Source organism: Acipenser ruthenus, chromosome 26, assembly GCF_902713425.1.
Source record: "Acipenser ruthenus chromosome 26, fAciRut3.2 maternal haplotype, whole genome shotgun sequence".
NCBI classification, from domain to species: Eukaryota; Metazoa; Chordata; class Actinopteri; order Acipenseriformes; family Acipenseridae; genus Acipenser; species Acipenser ruthenus.
Genome location: NC_081214.1, coordinates 14,246,274 through 14,265,401, shown reverse-complemented (window position 1 = coordinate 14,265,401; position 19,128 = coordinate 14,246,274). Strand labels below are relative to the sequence as shown.

General features: G+C 39.8%; 1 protein-coding gene across 1 annotated transcript in view; it reads left to right on the top strand.

Annotated features, from left to right (window-relative positions):
- Positions 1-19,126, top strand: part of LOC117430198 (short transient receptor potential channel 5-like) — an 81,297-nt gene extending 62,171 nt beyond the window's left edge. The window contains exons 8-11 of the mRNA XM_034050007.3: positions 6,530-6,736; positions 11,610-11,651; positions 12,604-12,693; positions 13,515-19,126. Coding sequence (XP_033905898.1) covers positions 6,530-6,736; positions 11,610-11,651; positions 12,604-12,693; positions 13,515-14,213 — 1,038 coding nt within the window. The 3' untranslated portion in view covers positions 14,214-19,126. The remainder of the gene's footprint in view (positions 1-6,529; positions 6,737-11,609; positions 11,652-12,603; positions 12,694-13,514) is intronic.
- Positions 19,127-19,128: the final 2 nt, after the last annotated feature.

Here is a 19,128-nt window from a genome sequence, read left to right as displayed (position 1 = left end):
CTGACTTTGTCCCACCTGCTACGTACAGTACAGCAGGTCACAGAAAAGCCAGTGCAGACGAACTGATTGATTAAAACATTGTTGTCATCTGAACAGTAAACAAGAAAGTTAACCGCTTTGGAGTATTTTTTAAAAAAAATTATATTTCTCTACGTTTTTGTTTTTGCCTAATTGCAATGCACACAGGAAGGTGAAGGAATAAAAAAGCCTATCTACAGAAGAAAGATACATAGTTTACGTCACTTGTGTTGTGCAGTAGTTCACAAGGTTTCTTTCCTCCCGTCACCAACTGAAGGCGTCCCGATTTTTCACTCTTTCTATCTGGTCACCCTAAATGTACCCATTGTTGTGTAATATGTAGTGTGACATTGGTTATGTTACTGTAGAAATATATATGTACAAAAATTATTATTTTACAAAATTTGAAATACTGTATGTATATATTAGTTTGATTATACTGAGTTGCCGCTATTTGTTTTGCTGCTTACCCGGAATGTATTGTTGCAGTTGTGTTGGGGAGTTGGACAGTTTTGGAGGGACACTCTGGAACATTCGAGATTGTTCTTGCTTGGGGTTTTTTAATTGGTCTAGGCACGGAGCAGCGGTGCCCGATCGCTGTTTTATTATACAAGGTTTTGTATAGTATTTGTATCTGCAACTCAGCCTTAAATAAAAAGTGCACGGAACAATATACGTGTCCAGTGTCCTGTTTCGCAAGCTGAACCCGAAGAGGCTGGTTTAAGGGCTTACAGACTGGTGGCAGCGGTGGGATATTGTTTTTTTTTCCGAGGCCTGATGCAGTGAACTGTGCTTGCTGGTGACTGAGGGAAAACCACGGCGGTGGTGAGTGAACTGTTGATGTAAAAAATAAAAAAAAATAAAAAAAATAATAACTTACAGTAAACCGTCAGTTAACCGCAGATATCTAAGTTAAACAAGTACAATACGAAACAATGGAAAATGCGCTAGACCAAGAGGATTATGTAGACGCAGCTCATGAAAACGAAACCGAAAATGAACCTGTTAATGCAGAAAGACGCATGAACACAACCAGAGTAATTCATTACCGTGTTGAGCTACCTCCGTGCTTACACGGAGATGGAAAGGATAAAGAAAGTTTTTCTTTGTGGAAAACTCGTCTGGAATTAGCTGTAAAAGCCGGTACAGACACACAACACCAAGATCTTGCAACAATTTTACCAACACGTTTAAGTGGTGATGCACTTTCCTACTGGGTTTCTTTATCCCCTGAAATACAAAAAGACTATGCTAAAACAGTAGAGAAATTAAAAGAAGTCTTTGGAAGGAAAGAATATATGTTATATTTTCAAACTTTTGTTAATGCAAGACCACGCCAGCCTAAAAAAGCATTAGAAGTGTATGCAGCAGAAATAGGCAGACTAGTGCAAGAGGCATTTCCCAATTATGGACAGCCAGCTGTTGAAATGGAGCACTTTAGACGTTTTGTTGCTGGTCTAGATCCAGTGCTGCAGGCTAAGTGTCATGAGCATGGTGCAAGTAGTTTGGAGGAGGCCCTAACAATTGCTTGCAAGTGGGAGCGGGCTCAGGAGGCATTAAAAACTGCTCCTCCATATCCCTTAAGTACAGCAAATGAGAAGGTTCTGGAACAAGTGTCTGAATGTAAATCTGGGAAAATCATAACAGCCATGGTGTCAAGCAAGTCTGTTGCATCTGCATTAGAGGAATCCCCTAAGTTAATGCAAGCTATTGTGGATTTGACTGCAGATGTTAAAGCACTGAGAGTAGAAATTAACCAATTAAAGCAACAGCAAGAAAATCTGAAACGTGGGCACAGCCAGGGTAATGAGAGTAAAAGGGACTGTCAACACTCTCCAGAACGGGCCAAACAAGACCGTGGCAGAGAAAAATATCGCTCATCAAGACAGGTATCCCCTGAGGGATATAGTTCTGCCTCTAGATCACAAAAATATCCTTCTTCACCTTCACATGTAGAGCACAGCTATCCACTCAAGTGAAAGATACACGAGAAGAACACCCAGTCCTAAACGCAATGAGGGAAGGCCTGGTTCCAGATACAGGGAACAGCACCTTTGCTTTGATCCTGAGAACACCACATATCAGGGAAATGAATGGTAGCAGGTACTGCGGGCCAAGTGGCTGCTACAGTGAATAACAGGGGCCCAGACTTGGAAGCTTCAGCTTTAAAAGATTCTCCAACATCATATGTTTTTGCTGTCATTGAAGATACCGCTGTTCAAGCCTTCATGGATACTGGTTCAGAAATTTCTTTAATCAGTGAAAGTTTAAGAATGTCAATACCAGCACTGAAGACAAAGTCCATCAAAAAGACATATATGTTGGCAAGGTCAGTGACTGGTGAGTGCCTTGACACTCTTGGGACACTAACCATAAGCATTAGACTGGGAGAGGAGGTGTTTCAACATGATGTTCAAGTAATAAGAAATTCCAATCAAGCTGTTATACTAGGTTGGGATTTTCTACAGAAACACCATGCAGTGATTGATGTACGAGGTGGACAGCTACAGTTGTGGAATGGGAAAGTCCCACTATTGTTTTCTAAGCAAATCACACCTCTTTGTTGTAATGCTGTGACGTTAGCCCCAATCTCTATACCTGCAATGACTCAGATGAATATCATGGCAAAGCTGCAGCCTACTACAGAACATCAAGCCCTGACTTCAAATTACTTAGGAATACTGGAACCAGAGCCCTGTAACTACCCTGGTCTGTTCGTTGCCAGAACCATGTCTCCAGTGAAGAAAGGACTAACAACCATTCGTGTCATGAATCCTACAAACGAAGACTGTCAGGTCCCAAGTAACACACCGCTGGGAAATTTTTACTCTCTTATAAATCAAGGAGGTGAAGAATTCCAGGTGATTGAAGCTACTGTGAACAACATCAGCCAGACAGAAGGAACAGTGCTACCCGAAGTGGACCTCAGTCAGTCTAATTTGAGTGTTCAACAAAAGGAGCAACTGGAGAACTTACTTTTCAAGTACTGTGACGTATTTAGTTCACATGAACATGACTATGGACGCACGGATGCTGTAAAACACCACATTCGAACTGGCGATGCCCAACCAATCCGCCAACGTGCTTATAGGACTTCCCCAGCCTTGAAGGAAGAAATAGAGAAATAAGTTCAGCAGTTGCTGTCCCATAACATCATTGAGGAAAGCTGCAGCCCTTGGGCCTCACCTGTTGTTTTAGTTAAAAAGAAGGACGGCAGCTACAGATTTTGCATTGACTTTAGGAAGATAAGCTCTTACTTACCTGCATGGAAATGTGTTTAGTGGACATTTAGGGACTGAACGAACATTGCAAAGAGCTAGGAAAATCTGCTATTGGCCTTATGTGTCACATGACATTTATAAGTTCTGTACAGAATGTTTACCCTGTCAAACTCTCAGTGCTCCAACACCAAAAGCTAGAGCACCTCTGCAGTCTATTGTGGTGGATCGTCCGTTTCAAAAAATCCCTGCAGACCTCACAGAGTTACCAGTCACTTCTCAAGGCAACAGGTATGTTCTTGTTGTAATGGATTATTTTACACGCTATGTGAATCTCTTTCCTTTAAAAGATCAGCATGCAACAAGTGTAGCTCAATGTTTATTTGAAGAGTACATTCGTCAGCATGGCATACCTGAGTCCATCCACACCGATCAGGGTAGACAGTTTGAGTCTGATCTGGTGAAGCAGCTGTGTAGCAAGTTGGGAATCGAAAAGACACGAACGTCACCTTACCACGCACAGTCAGATGGCATGGTGGAAAGACTGAACAGAACACTAAAAGATCAGCTAGCTAAGTACATCTACCAGAATGGAGGAGAGTGGGATAAATATCTCTCACAAGTGGAGCATGCATACAATTCAAGTGTACATTCTAGTACCGGATACACTCCATTTTTCCTTGCTCACGGCCGCGAACCTCGTCTGCTTGTGGACGTTTTGTTAAATTGCAGTTCATTAAATTCTCATGCAACTCCTGGCACACCTGCAGCATATGCCCAGGATGTCATTAACCGCCTGTCACATGCTTTTGAGATTGCAGCGCAGCAGTCTAAAGAGTCTAAACTACAGCAAAAGACTCATTATGATCAAAAGCTCGCTTTTCATCCATATGCCGAGGGTGATCTTGTTTTCCTTGATGATCCTGCCAATCAGAGAAACAAACTCGCTCCCAGATGGAAAGGGCCGTATAAAGTTTTGAAGAGATTGGATAGAGAAGGTTGTCCTGGCGTGACTTATGAAATCACCGACCCAAAAGATCTACGAGCAAAATCATGGATTGTACATTACAATCGTCTGAAGGCATACAAAGGTCCTTGGTCTGACTTACTTATACGTCCAGAAGTGTCTCCACGGCTGCCCCACAACCTGGACATACCTGCTGCTTACCCGGAATGTATTGTTGCAGTTGTGTTGGGGAGTCTGACAGTTTTGGAGGGACACTCTGGAACATTCGAGATTGTTCTTGCTTGGGGTTTTTGAATTGGTCTAGGCGCGGAGCAGCGGTGCCCGATCGCTGTTTTATTATACAAGGTTTTGTATAGTATTTGTATCTGCAACTCAGCCTTAAATAAAAAGTGCACGGAACAATATACGTGTCCAGCGTCCTGTTTCGCAAGCTGAACCCGAAGAGACTGGTTTAAGGGCTAATAGTTCCCTGTGAAAATCCCACTTCTGAAAGAATAGTGTAAATGTACACAGCTGTATCACTTAGAAATAAATACAGCAAACATTTGCATTATCGACGCACTACCTGTTACACTGTATTTAGGAACACGGCAGCAGATTTAGTTTGCTTCCGGTAAATGATTGAACACACTGCATACAGATGCACAATTTCTTTAAAATATCTTCAATGAAAATAAAGACACCAGCTGCAGCAAAGATCGGAAACATTTCTGTTAAAGATCGCTCTGTCCAGTACAAGAAGGGGATATTTCACGTGCCTGTTGTTATTTTTACATGCATTTATGTTTTTATTTTGTTTGATAATTCACTGTTGATGAAAAAAGAATGTCTTTATAAAGGTGGACATAAAATACAAAATATTCTCTTGATTAACTCCTGTTAAATTGGTGCCATATCCAATATCTCATAGATTGGCCGCAGCTGTTATTTGAGGTTAAAGGGCAGTTTAACGAGCAGTGTTGTGTGCTGTTACAGATTGCGACCCCTGTTGGTGAGATCAGGTTTAAAGTTCTATAACAGCAGCATGGCTCTCTTGCATATTGGTAGAGACAACCACCAGTCTGGGTTTCCTCAGTAACATTTCATTGCAGCGTCTCGGAGGGGCGATTATGTTCTAGAATTTGGTTTTAATAGGTTTCCTTACTTTTTTTTTGTTTTATTTAAAATTCAAATAACCGTACGAATCGTTCCTGGTGCCATGACCCCATTAAATGTGCAATCTGTTGTGTAATAAGAGCAGCTGTGACTGTAATTCAATCATTGCTGCTCAGATCGCAGAGGCACCCTGCGCTCGCCTACACACAGGCTGAGTAACACACCAGCTAGTTTGCGGGTTTGGTTTTCATTGTGCCTCTCTTTCTGTGAAGTCTAATCAAATTGTATAATATAGTGGTCTAATTCCTTTAAGTTGTGACAAATAGCTCATCTAATTATTAATGACAATACAGTTAGAGTGGCAGTGTCCTTCCATTACGGTCATTTTCATTCTTCTCTTTTTTCTTTTTAATTTCAGTTACTAAAAGATGAGGGGTGATGGGACTTGCAACACGAGAGAGAGAGAGAGAGAGAGAGAGAGAGAGAGAGAGAGAGAGAGAGAGAGAGAGAGAGAGAGAGAGAGAGAGAGAGAGAGAGAGAGAGAGAGAGAGAGAGAGAGAGAGAGAGAGAGAGAGAGAGAGAGAGAGAGAGAGATAGATGCATGGCCTGCCATTCAGTCCTAGGCCTCGTCAGTCAGTCTGTGCTAAACAGTGTTAATTTTGTGATGAGGATTTCACTAATGTCAGTCAAACCCAGCCCTCCAGAGGTGAAAGAAATGAGAGACTAGATTATTAGCCCCTCAAATTTACGGCATATGATAAAGGCACTAGCTGAAATGTTTATCTACTTGACTTCGATTCTTATACATTTTACCTCATTGTACAATAAACCCGTATAGAGCTGATATTCTCAACATGGTCTTGTGAGGTCATAGCTTTCTGAAGTATGTCAAGCATTTTGTCTCTTTTTTTAAATGGGATCTAGTGGTGCAATAGGCGAGACCTGGGTTTGAATTCAGCTGCTCAGATCCCAGTGGACATTGGTGTAATCCAAATCATAAAACAAACACAATTCAGTACAATTGTCAGTGCTGCAGACAGGAGCAGGACTGTATGGCACGCAGGGAGTGTTCAGGTCAGGATTGAGATGCTCTCCCTCTCTCGATGTGTGTGGAAGCTGTCGTGTCCGCGGACTCTTTTCTGTGCCATCGTACCTTACAGCACTGCACCATTAGCCTGTTAGAAAACACAAGGGGCTGGACAGCTCTAACAGTCTTGATGAATGTTTGCAGGACCACGCCGATATCGAGTGGAAGTTTGCCCGGACGAAGCTGTGGATGAGCTATTTTGATGAGGGGGGCACCCTGCCGCCCCCCTTCAACATCATCGTGAGCCCCAAGTCCATCTGGTACCTGTGCATGTGGCTCCACCGGCAGCTCTGCCCTGGGAAGAGCCGTGACGAGGAGCACAAGAAACATGAGAACTTCAAGACATTCACGGTGAGCAGCCATCCTCGTCATAGAGATCCCATTATCAAACATAAAGATGACGTTTTCCTTAGTTATAGTTCATGAACGATATACAGGGTGATTCATGAAGTACGCACCACAGGAAAAAGATTACACAACACATTTGGTTTCCCGGTGTTTAAGTACGCAGTCATGGCAGACAGTGTTGTTGAATGAATGGGCTTGGTGCTCATGTGTGCAAGTGTTCATAGTGCAGCACAGGCCTTCCATGAAACGTATCCAGACAGACCAAAAAAAAAATAAAAATCACACACAAGCTCTGCCTAATTTAAGATACCTGAAACTATATATATAAGCCTTTTAGATGCACAACAAATCGCTCATTACTTAACTGGAAGTCCATTGTGGATTTACTGTTGCACTCTGACCTAACTTTGAGTTTCAATAGATAAAAAAATAAAAGGGATTATATTAAAATAACATCACAATTCAAATGTTTTACGTGTGCTGAATTTTTATGTTGACATATCAAATTGCTGACTAGGTTGTACAGTAAGTGCCTCTAAAAACACCATCTCTCATTGTAAACCACCTGTCAGAAGTGGGAGGCACCCACTGAGCAGCTGCAGTCCATACTGCTCTAAAATGTGTAGGAGTCATTTTAAAAGGGTTCTTTTTTTCTTTTCTTTTTTTTTACAACATATCAAAATGTGATAATGATATGCTTATGTTAAAGTAAATGAATGTGTCTCTTAAGAGGTGCAGCATTATAAATTATATTTAATTTTCACTAACAGTTATTTGGGGGTCACAAAGGCACAGTAGCAGAAATGAGTTGCAGATCAGCAAGCGCATCATTTATTGCCACCCCTATATAACTTTAAAACCACACCCGATATGTTAGTAATTCAAAGTGGTATGTCTTCATGACCCATAGGACTAACCAATCATGTACGGTTTTCACGATGGGCAGGTGGTCATGACGTCAAAATACTGCTTACGTTTTTTTAATTTTATTTTAATGTTCTGATTGGCAGAATTCCTGTCAATTGGGTCTGCAGAGAATGTGTTTTGTATGTGTAACATGATCTGGACCATGAGACCCGGTCGAAATAGGGAGACTGCAACCCAGAATGGAGGTGCCACAGACATGTCGCAGCTGCTGAGTCACAAAATTGGCTGTAACGCTCATCTTAAACTATTATATAATAAAAAAAAACACTTTGAAAAATTTGATTTTTTTGTGTGCCGAATATAAACTAGGTGAACTGTACAATTAAAAGAATGATATTTTGTGAGATTTATATAATATTTTGAGAAATTATTATACTATTAATATATATAAAGGGTTTCATTGTCTTTTACGGTTTGTAGCGACTTTAGAGCTCTTAAACATAAAACCACACAAACATATGTAAATATTTTAGGACAGACAAGCAGACAAAAAGCTGCATTAAAATATATGTATGTTTTGCAATTGATGATTATTGGGAGAATCTTGCATCGATTTCAGTTCAGCTGCATTGACGATACGCACAGACTGTCCTCATAGGAACCCGATCACACGCTGTTCACCCACCCTACTCTTACTGTTTTATCTGAGTTTTGTCCTTTTTAAATTCCAATTGTATTCAGTTTTTTCTTTGCTGGACTTTTTTTTAATTGTTCTGTTTTTACAAACTGCCTTTCTATCTTCGTTTTTCCAGTTTTACAAATTTCTGTTTTATTAGATTTAGCTTTAATTTAAAGGTTTAATTGTCTATAAATAGAATATATAAAGTATGTACTGTGAAGCTGAGGGAGCATGGCACACCAGGGAAGACCTGGGATTTGAGTCACTAAAGTTGCCTCAAGCTAGATCTCCCATTCTGGAACCAGGTTTCAAGCCACTGGCTTTGTGGTACCTCAGCTTTAAGGTTTTATTGCAGTAGTCTGAAGAATTGTTCAGTGTCATGGTGGTTAAAAGTGAGCTGAAGTTTGTCAAGCGTGATTTTTCACAGTTGAACAGTCAGCAGGGGAACCGAATGTAGTAAGATTAAAAACATGTTATTTGTAGCAAACCAATTGATAGGCACCCTACTGGCAAATAAACCAAAATCCTACCTGACTGAAGTGGCATTGTTAGTTTGGGGTTACTGATTCTAAAGGTTTCAATATTCAATTGTGTAAAAACAAAACAACAAAGTTCCCAGTAAAAGCATTTAACCTTAATAAAAGGAATGTGTAAAAAGGGCATGTTTACATCATCCTATTAACACCTACATGAAACGCAGTTGGCTACAACCTCTCCTGAACTGAACCCCCTAAAGAAGTGAAAGCAGGAGCTCACCAGGCCAGGCAGAGGCCGTGTGTTTAGTTTTTATTCTTGTAGCTTGTACTCTTTTACATAACAAGCTATGCATGACCTCACAAATTAAGAGCTCCAGTCAGAGGCACTGAAAAGGTTAAAGCTGCCATAAGGTTATCTGCATGACCATTTTATTACCAGAGCATCCTCCTAGCCCTGTAATAAATCACACAGTGCGTAGAAGGCTAATAATACTACAGAATCAGGAGTTTATAGGATTATACCCAGAGGTGATCTGAACATATGTAGGAGTAGGAGTATATGATACAAGTTTGGTGCAAAACAACTTTGTTAGCTGTAGCAGTGCAGTTCTCTCGGATGTGTTTCAGTGTCTTTCTGATGAAGACTATTGTGTTCCATCTCCACTGCAGCAGTGTGTGTGTGTGTGTGTGTGTGTGTGCGTGTGTGACAGGATGCAGAGTGAGGCTGCTGTTATTAATGAAATCTGCAGAGGGATTACACAGGGTCTGTCTGTCACAGAGAGCTCTCCTGTTTGTAATGCACATTCCCTGGCAGTTCGGAGATGGAGAAGCACGTTAAGAGCTGCAAAGCAAGCTTTCATAAAAACCATTCCTGGAACCAGGACAGGACATCAAACTCGCAACCCAGATAGGGGTGCTGTATCAGCTGACAGTGTAGGAATTCTGCTTCTAAAAACATCTCAAATACCATGGGCCAAAATATTGGATTAGTGTATTGTTACATGGCACGTTACTTTAATTGAAAAGGACATGCTAAAAAAAAAAAGCCAAAGTGATGCACTATGGGTTTCTGAATCAGTTTAAAACTACAGGAATAGCATTTGTAATAAAATGGGAGGCATCAATTTGCAGTGTGTTTCTCTACAGAGGGTAGACTGCAGTTTGATTTGATGAAGAGGAGACTGGTCTCTCAAGAGGAGTTGTTATTGTTGCTCAATTAAACCTACGTTATTCGCGTTCGTATACTGTAGCTTTGTCAATTTTTTAAAGTTTGTATTATTTAAACAAAGTTTGATATTTATTAAACCTTTCTCCACTGTTGTTAACTTCTTTAGACAAACTTAAAATACGGTGTTTAAAATTACAAGTTTTAGAACACCATGTGTGCTCTATATATTCCTGTGTGCAAAACACAGACAAATGTCCCTCCATAGTAAATGTATCACAGTGGATGTGAGATTGTCCTGCTGGTTGGAGTATTACAGACTTGCCTGTGACCCACCCTGAGCAGCACGTAGAACTCTTTTTAATGCTGAGCCATTGTAATGAGTCACATTGTAATGTCAGGTGTTCTTAACACTACGATGCTGTATCTCCTATAGCAATCACAGTCATTTATATATATGTGTGTGTGTGTGTGTGTGTGTGTGTGAGAATTTAAAAAGTGGGACTAATCAGCACAATTGGTTTCTTTGGATCTTGTCTGCCTTGCTGTCTTCCGTCATTAAAAATAGTATTGGGATTAATGTAATCTTACTTTAAAATGCAGTGATGTTCACCAGTCTTGTCTCTTGTTTTTGGTGAAGATAGAACCAAACGTAATGGGAAATTTGAGCCAGTCTAGCTGTGCACTCGTATGTGAAGAACACCAGGTACACTATAGAAGTTAAATAGTTATGCAAGGTTACAAGCAAAAAGACTTCCAGTTATATTTGATCAATACCGGTATAAAATTATGTTAATCATTTTTTGGATTTCGTTTTTTAGCATGTATTTAAAAACACATGTAGTTTATTTTTCCAGATGTTTGCACCCTTACATTTAAAACACTGAATAATAAGATAGAGTGATACTAAAACAATTAGACAGGCGTTTCAATGCAGGCTTTGTCTTTCAAACATTAAAAGACATATCAATTCTATTTAAAACTAAGATTTCTTGTTAGTACAGCAGACTATTTTTATTCTACAGGTTTTTAGAATATTATTCATTTCAATGCTCTTTTAATGCAGAAAAAAACTATTATTCTTGCAAGGAAGACTGTGTACCTTCTCAGGTGTGTAATATAATACGATAGCAGATTAAATCCCACAAAAAAGAAACCGGTCAAAAATAACAACGGCCTGTGTTCAACCATCATTTGTCAGTATGTGCCCGACATGCAGCCATGCGTGAAGTCTATTTCATTTTAAATTCAATAGTAATGTTTGCGAATCAGCTTGCAGAGCCCAAAGCTCTCTGAATCGTTATCCCCTGATTCGTTTTTAAAAGGTTTGATTGGGGTCTGCTCCAAGGTCAGATTAAACACCAACACCACAGACTGCTGAGGAAGGCACAGGGAAGAGGGATTGATTCCAGGTCATTAGGATGCACAGCAGAAGGGGTTATTTCTTGATGTCAAAAGAAACAGGAAAAATAATAAGATATAATAATCAATACTCATTTATGTTACAGATCCTACTGCCCCTGTGGGCAAGATGAGGAAATGGGATATGGGTCGTTCTCTGATCTAGAGGCACCAAAAGAGTGACCAAGGGCCGATGATGGTCCTGCACTATACTGACAGTGTTATTGAAGGGGTTTTAATTTTTTGGACCTCTGTGATGGTGCTTATTATTTGTATCTATCATTTCAGGAACGCCATGCTGACATCCTCATCCAGAACCAACACTACCAGGTAGGAATGCTCTCTGTTTCAATATCCTGAACACTCCTACACAACACTCTATACATATTCACTTAAGCTGGGAATTATAGTGGGAATCTGTTGCCCAAAGGTAAATAAAGTGACAGATAATGGGCTTTATACCCAAGGGGAACAGTTTTTATTAAAACACATAAAACAACCAATAGCAACTACTTACAAAGCCCATAGTCCCTGGCTACACCCCCTGCTTACTGCAGCTCTGCCCTGCCCCCATTCCCTTACAATCTTGTTCCAGAGAATTCTGCAAGGCTGTGGCTGGCACGCCATTTTGTTTATTGTGGGTGAGGTTAAAGCACACCAGTGCCCGCTCAACTACAGACTGTGTTTTGGGTAACAGCCGAAACTTTTTTTGGTCAAGTGACCCTGCATTAGTCAATTGGGACACAAGTTTCAATTTAATGAAATTATTTCTAGAGTGCTGCACAACAGAAGCTTATGCACCCTCAAGAGGCCTCTACCTTACACAGCTCCCTATAATTAATATATATATATATATATATATATATATATATATTAGAAGAATAAATAAATCAGTAAACTGATGTTCATTGAACATGATTTCCATGCCATACAAACTATCTGATAACAGACATCACTTCTGTCAGTATTATTTCTTTACCATATCATCATTATCATACAAGCCAAATGTTGCAAAAGTAAAACTGATGGAATGGAGATATATTTCAAATGCAATGTATGCTATAGATGGCAGCTGCTTCTTAGAAGACTAATATAATATTGTGAAATCGCTATAAAATGGGTTTTAATTGGTATTAAACTTTAATAATAAATGCACACACGTAGTACTGATATTGTTTTCATTGTGATGGGAAAATAAATCTTGAAATTGAATTGAAAGAAATGATCTTTTTTTCCCCCACAACTGGTTTATTGACCACATTAAAATTGTGCTCCATTTCAGGAAGTCATAAGAAATTTGGTGAAACGATATGTAGCCTCCATGATAAGGAGTGCCAAGACAGACGAGGGTCTAACGGAGGAGAATTTCAAGGTGAGCTCACCTTCCTTGCAGTTATATAGGGTGGTACTGGTGGGGAAGACATTATTCACAGTGAGGGACACTGGAATGGGGTTGGTGCAGTTGTTACATAATGTGCTCCATAGAGTCACAACTGCCATTGTAGGGAACAGGGGGCGCTGTTTAGCATCATTCAGAGGTTTCCATACGTGCTCTTAAAGCTTACCCTCTTTGTGGCATAATAAAGGCTTAGAAGGATTCGCTGTTACAACACAAGTAACCCGATACTGCATCAAAAGCTGCCCTTTGTAAGGTGCTAGTTAATGCCCCTAGCTGCCGTAATTCAGTGCTGCACCTCTCTCTTAAGTAATACCTTTTCCAAATCACTCTCAACACACACATACACCCTCTTCCTTTATTATCAGGCTTCACAGATACTGCTTTCTCACTAATTGCATTCAAGTACTATTATAATTACCTGTTAGTAATTATGCAGTGTCCTAGAACAGTAATGAAATGACATGAGAGCCATATGTGTGCCTCACAGCGAACATGTTGCAGTTCTGCACAAGGAAATGCATCATGATGTGGCAAGAACTGAGCAGTCATCCACACTCTACTTGTTTCTTGCAAAGTGAATGTAGTTAAAACTTCCCAGCAGCCTTTTAAAACTTCCTATCTGTCTTCTGTTAACAAAACAATTACAGGACTTTCCCCATGATTCTTTACAACCAGGAGCTACAAAGTAAACCCCTTATAAAATACATATATAAGTATATATATACACACTATATATTCCACACCCATTCTGCTGCTCTTTCTGCGACATTTACAGCTTTCTCTGTTTCCTGCAGGAGCTGAAGCAGGACATTTCCAGTTTCCGCTATGAAGTTCTCGACCTGCTGGGTAACAGGAAGCCCCCGCGGCGGACCTACTCCTCCAGCAGCGATGCCACCCTGAAAGACGAGATGAACGACGAGGGTGAGGGCAAGTGCAAATCCAAGAATGTCTCCTTCAACCAGGCCGACAAAAAGAGAGACGCCTTCAGCGTGTCGGCTCTGTTCCGCTCCATGTCGGGAATCGACATCGCGGAGGAGAAACCAAAGAGCAACGGCCTCAAGAAGTCCTTCGTCAAGAACGGCAACCGACTGCAGAGAATCTCTAGCTCCAAAAAGGACTCTTTCAAGAGAATGGGCCTGCTGTTCTCCAAGATGAACGGGCATGTTTCGGAGCCCAGCTCCTCAGAACCCATGTACACCATCTCGGACGGGCTTATTCAGCCCAAGCACATGTGGCAGGACTTCAAGTACTCTCGGAGCGAGGTTCACCTCAATGCGGTTGGCATGGACGAGCCGGCCAAGGTCAACGGCATGGACGGTCTCCTGCCTCCCGTCTGTGGCAACTCCCTTCACTGTGCTTCCAGCATCACCGCTTCCAGCTCCAAGCTCATCAACTCTACAGAGGACGTGTTTGATGGCTGGGAGGCGGGTTGCAGTGTGCTCATTAACAATTGGAAAGCAGGGCAAGAGGACAGCGTTACCACCCAGTTATGAAAAGGGGATGGCGAGCTTGTTTAACACAGGGCAGTGCCTCCACTTTTCTCATAGCTGGATACAGCACGGCTGGAACACGGACTTGGTGTAGCTTTACAAAACCCATTACTGTCATTAGTGTAGAAACAAACTTTTAAAAAGACCTTCTTTATTGCAATAGTAGTAATATTAACAGGATACAATTTAGCTACACGTGTAAAGCCTTTAATCTCTTGCCGGCTACTGACTTTTTAATCTGAGCTCAGGTGGGTGGGAGTGAGCATAGGGGTTATAGGGTTGGATCTACTCAAGACCTTCCTTCCAAGTCTTGGAAGGGCAGTTCCAATTACTTTTAGGGTTATGTTTTGTTTTTTAAAACGCTGATTACATTTGTATTATTGTTGGCCAAATGTTTCAAGATGGAACTGACATGAAGATGCTAAGCACTCTTGTGGGCCATTCCATTTCAAACGACCAATGGATTACAAATGCCATTCAAGTGTTTTTTTTCCATCAATCACTCTGAAGGGTTGTTGCTTCAATATTAAGATTTGTAGAATGTTTCTCTAACTGGCTGCCTTGTTGTTTGCAGGCCTGTTTTACCATGTTCAGATCATTCGTTTTTGCTTCCTGATCTTGAGAAATCTTGTGATATTGTGACCTTTCAACTCTTCTATACTTCACCATAAAGCAGGTAGAGGTAAAACAATATTTAAAATGGCACTGCTTTTTGTTCTGGATACAAAATTTGAAATATTGCATCCAGGTACCTAATAATGTAATGCAATTGAGGTTACATGGTCCAGTAGCAGCTGCTGGACACAGGAAGTTAACAGGAATCAAGAAACAATGAATTGATCTATTGGGTTTTAATAATTAGAATCTGCAATAGAGTTGACTAAACCAGACAAAAAGCAAGCAATCTTCAGCATAATTAATTTGGTACCAGCTCATCAAAATTATTCTTCTTATTGGGACATATTTGGCTAGTTTAGTTGTGACATAGAATGGCTCATCTGAATCCCTGCGGATGTCTTTTAGTGAGGTATTGGATTTTTGATAAGCAGTGTTGGGGAGTAATGCATTACTTGTAAACGCATTACTGTAATTAGATTACTTTTTTCAGTAACTAACTAACGGTTCCTTTTTCAAACAGATAACAAAATATGATAACAGGTTATGTTTTATGTGAAGAAATAAGTTACTTTTAGTTAGATAAAGAAGGACCATGACTAATGCATAACATAGAAATCAGAAGGTTACTTCAAACAGGCAAACCTTACATTTCACATAAAAACGCTGTTCATATCCTAGCTAGAAAATGGCATCAGGAGGGAACGAATGGGTTCGATAGCTGGATCTTCTAAGAATATTTCCAGATGCAGCCTGACCGTAACGAAAAATTAATTCTCAGTAAACTGTGGCTGAAAAGATACTACTTAGAACTTGAACTAGTTACCTGTAACACATTACTTTTTAAAAGTAACTTCCCCAACACTACAAATACACAAGGAAGATGTTGTTGGGATTGTGAGTTTCTTAATTACCACTAACAGAGATTGGAGTATATTCAGATTCAAATATGTTATGTACATGGTTAACCCATGTCAATGGACTATTGTTAGTATATAAAAAAGGTGGTAAAACAAATTCTTCAATAATTCCATGTTAAACCTATAGCCATACCTACAGCCAATGCACAGAACTGCACAAATCAGTGACTGCACAGTCTTCCTCAGCTCTGAATGAACATCTCACACTAAAAGCAAAACAATACGTTACATTTTGGTTTAGTATGTATTCATACATTTTTTAAACAGCCAAGATGTTCACCAAAAAGTCTAAACTAAAATCACTGTCACCGTTTTGTTTCAACAATAATAATACATTAATAGTAATTATACAACTACTAATATTGATAAGGTTATGTAAATGTGTCAATTTGAAAATGTTAAGGTTTTCGTTCAATGAAAATGTTATTTTTATATTTTTAGGAGGATATGCAAGATGATATCATTTTTTTCTTAATGAAAATATTGGATTTAACTGAACGCTATGGATGGATTAAAGATAAGAAGCTTTATTCTCCATAAAGAGAATGTATTATTTTGTGCCATTTATTGTTTTTAATGCTAAATAGAGAATGACTATGAAGTGGCTTGAGCTCTCCGGGATGCTGCTGCTGTGGAGAAGCCTGGAGCAATGAAACCAAGTGCTGGTGACCTGAAGCTAAGAAGAATGTTGTACCAATTACAGCAGTGCACAGAGAAGCATTAGACTTGAAATCCTGCACACTGCAGTGGCGGCCCAAAAACATTAGGAGGCAGGAAAAAAAGACTGGTGGCTGCAGCAGTAGATTCTTATTATTGTATTCTGACTGACAACACTTTTCATATCTTAACATTCTCCCCACTAGCCAGCAGAGGAAACAGAACCGTAGCCCGTCATAGTTTATTCTATGAACTTAACTGTTATACACTGCCAGCGTATGTTTAAAAATGCACTGTATACAACATGAATATAGCATTTAGATTTCAAGACCACACATTTTGATTCTTTAACAATGAGAACATCATTGTCACCACACGTTGTCTATTTCACCTAATATATTACAGATGTGAAAATGCAGATGTTTCCATTGGATGTTGAGAAATTTTACAAAAAAAGACAATTGCCATTAGCACTGTATAAACTCCTGAATATAAAGCCATAGTTTGTCTCCATCCATTCCCACTTAGCTTGAGCACAGCAACTATCTTAACTCTAGATTACATTCTTGCATGAGACCATCCATTACCCAGGAAATCATATGAGTAAAGCACTGGACAAATCCAACAGTGCTCATGTAGAAAACTGTTGAGTTTAAGAAAGTTATTGGGAAATATGACTTTCCTGGACCGCTTTCAGAATTAAGAAGTGGAGACATGCATTGTGAAACTACACAGTGCAGAATGTATTACATTTAGCCATTTAGTGCTAAAAAGTAGAGTTGGTGTCTGTGACGGGCTTGTACATCAAAGTAGTGGTTGCATAGACAAACGATTCCATCAAGACAATTTTTTGCCCAGTAGGTAAAATTCACTGTAGAATTTCAAAGCATGCCTGCCATAGCGCAGAATGAGTTCCACTGTCCCTGATGATTTGCATACATGTCTTCTTCCCATGCCAGTCACACTAGGCTGTGCACTTTCACCATGCTCCTATTTACAGTACCACAGCATTGTGCATACAGAGTTCAAGGCCACTACACCCTTTTACAATACATAGCATGTAATCATTATGCAGACCAGACCATTGCCATCCCAATACTTACCCATACACTCCACAGGCACTCTGATGAGCATGTTGAGCGAGGCACCAATTAATAAGATCACAGCATGCATGGCATCTGGATTTAGAGAACAATGTAAGAGATTACTCACCTCTTTAATAGGTAGTTACAACTTTCTGACAATAAATAAATAAATTCAGCAAAACTTCACTGATTAACTAATCTGGTGTATTTTACAACCATGCTGTGATACAATAGGAGAAAAAAAAAATCTGCAATGATATTTAAACAGTATAGTTTGGAGCTACACATTACTGCTGTGTATCAAAGCATGCAAGGCCTGCATAGATTTGCCATTTTGAAGCGGTTTGACAGCAGGACTTTTAGTCTCTGGATCGATCAGCACATTCCACAGCCTTGCTTCAGGTTAGAGAAGGGCTTATAAACTGTCTCTTGTGCTTTTACACCACCGGGAGATATTTAAACAGCAGGCACAATGCAGTAGAATCTAAATAATAAACCATTGCATTTGCTGTAATAAATATATTCCAGTCATCTCTGCCCATCAGATTTATAAACCCAAGGAAAAAGCATCCTCAGTAGTTCTGAGTTTTAAAAATCAATAATGCAAAAGCAATGTACTGTAAACCTACAGTATTACAGATGACAAGGGACATATTTAAAGGGAACTACCTCCATCTAAAACAAGCTATACTTTTTAAAATAACCTTTGCAATTGTCACTATATACTATATACTATGAATATTTAGTTTTTTACATTTTTGAATTACAGAATCTCACCTGGGAGGTTCATATTGCATTACCAGAGACACGAGAGAACAGGCTCATGTGCTGTAGTTCAAAACCTGGTGAATCACATTCATTATAATACTAGTACACTGTGACACTGCCTGTAAACATTTATTAAAAAAATCAACGTCCGTTTTCACTGTAGAAATAATGAGCTCCCCCCCCCCCCCCCCACAAGGTCAGTCTGTCACAACTTTACAAGCCTTGAAAAAGCAGACTATTACATGTTTCTAGCTTTTGTTTTCACAGATGGTTGATATGCAATCTCCCATTGTTTACATATAATCATTTCTGCTGAATAAATGTATTTTATTGAACACCATCTTCCTGTTTTATTGTTCCCATGTTTATTAAGAGTTTGCACCGGGTGGGTCCTGTCCTTATGTCTTGTACAGTATTAACTGTGCATCTAGTGGGGTTCATATTGCCCTGTACTGACCTGGGATGCAGGATGATCCTCTGCCAGCACCATTCATAATCCATTCGTATCCCAGACACCATGCAGCTCTAGTTGGTTTTGTGTCCAACACAAAGCGGTCGTACCCCAGATATAATTAAGGGATAACCAGTGTGGTAATCCCAATCATACTCCAAGTAGCAACACATTTTAAATATTGGGGGATCATACTGGAATATAAATTGATGTTTGCCTTTCTGTGAGAAGACTTGGCTGTGCCACAAAACAAACATTCAATCAATCTCGCCATCTTGCAGCCAAAATGTCAAGGAAGCTGTGGGCTATATATTATATATAAACAGACTTAACTATCAGTATATAAATATACTGCACGTACATTTAACAAGGAATACAAAACAGCCCTTTTTGTCAGCTACAACAGCAACCTAATTGTTTGC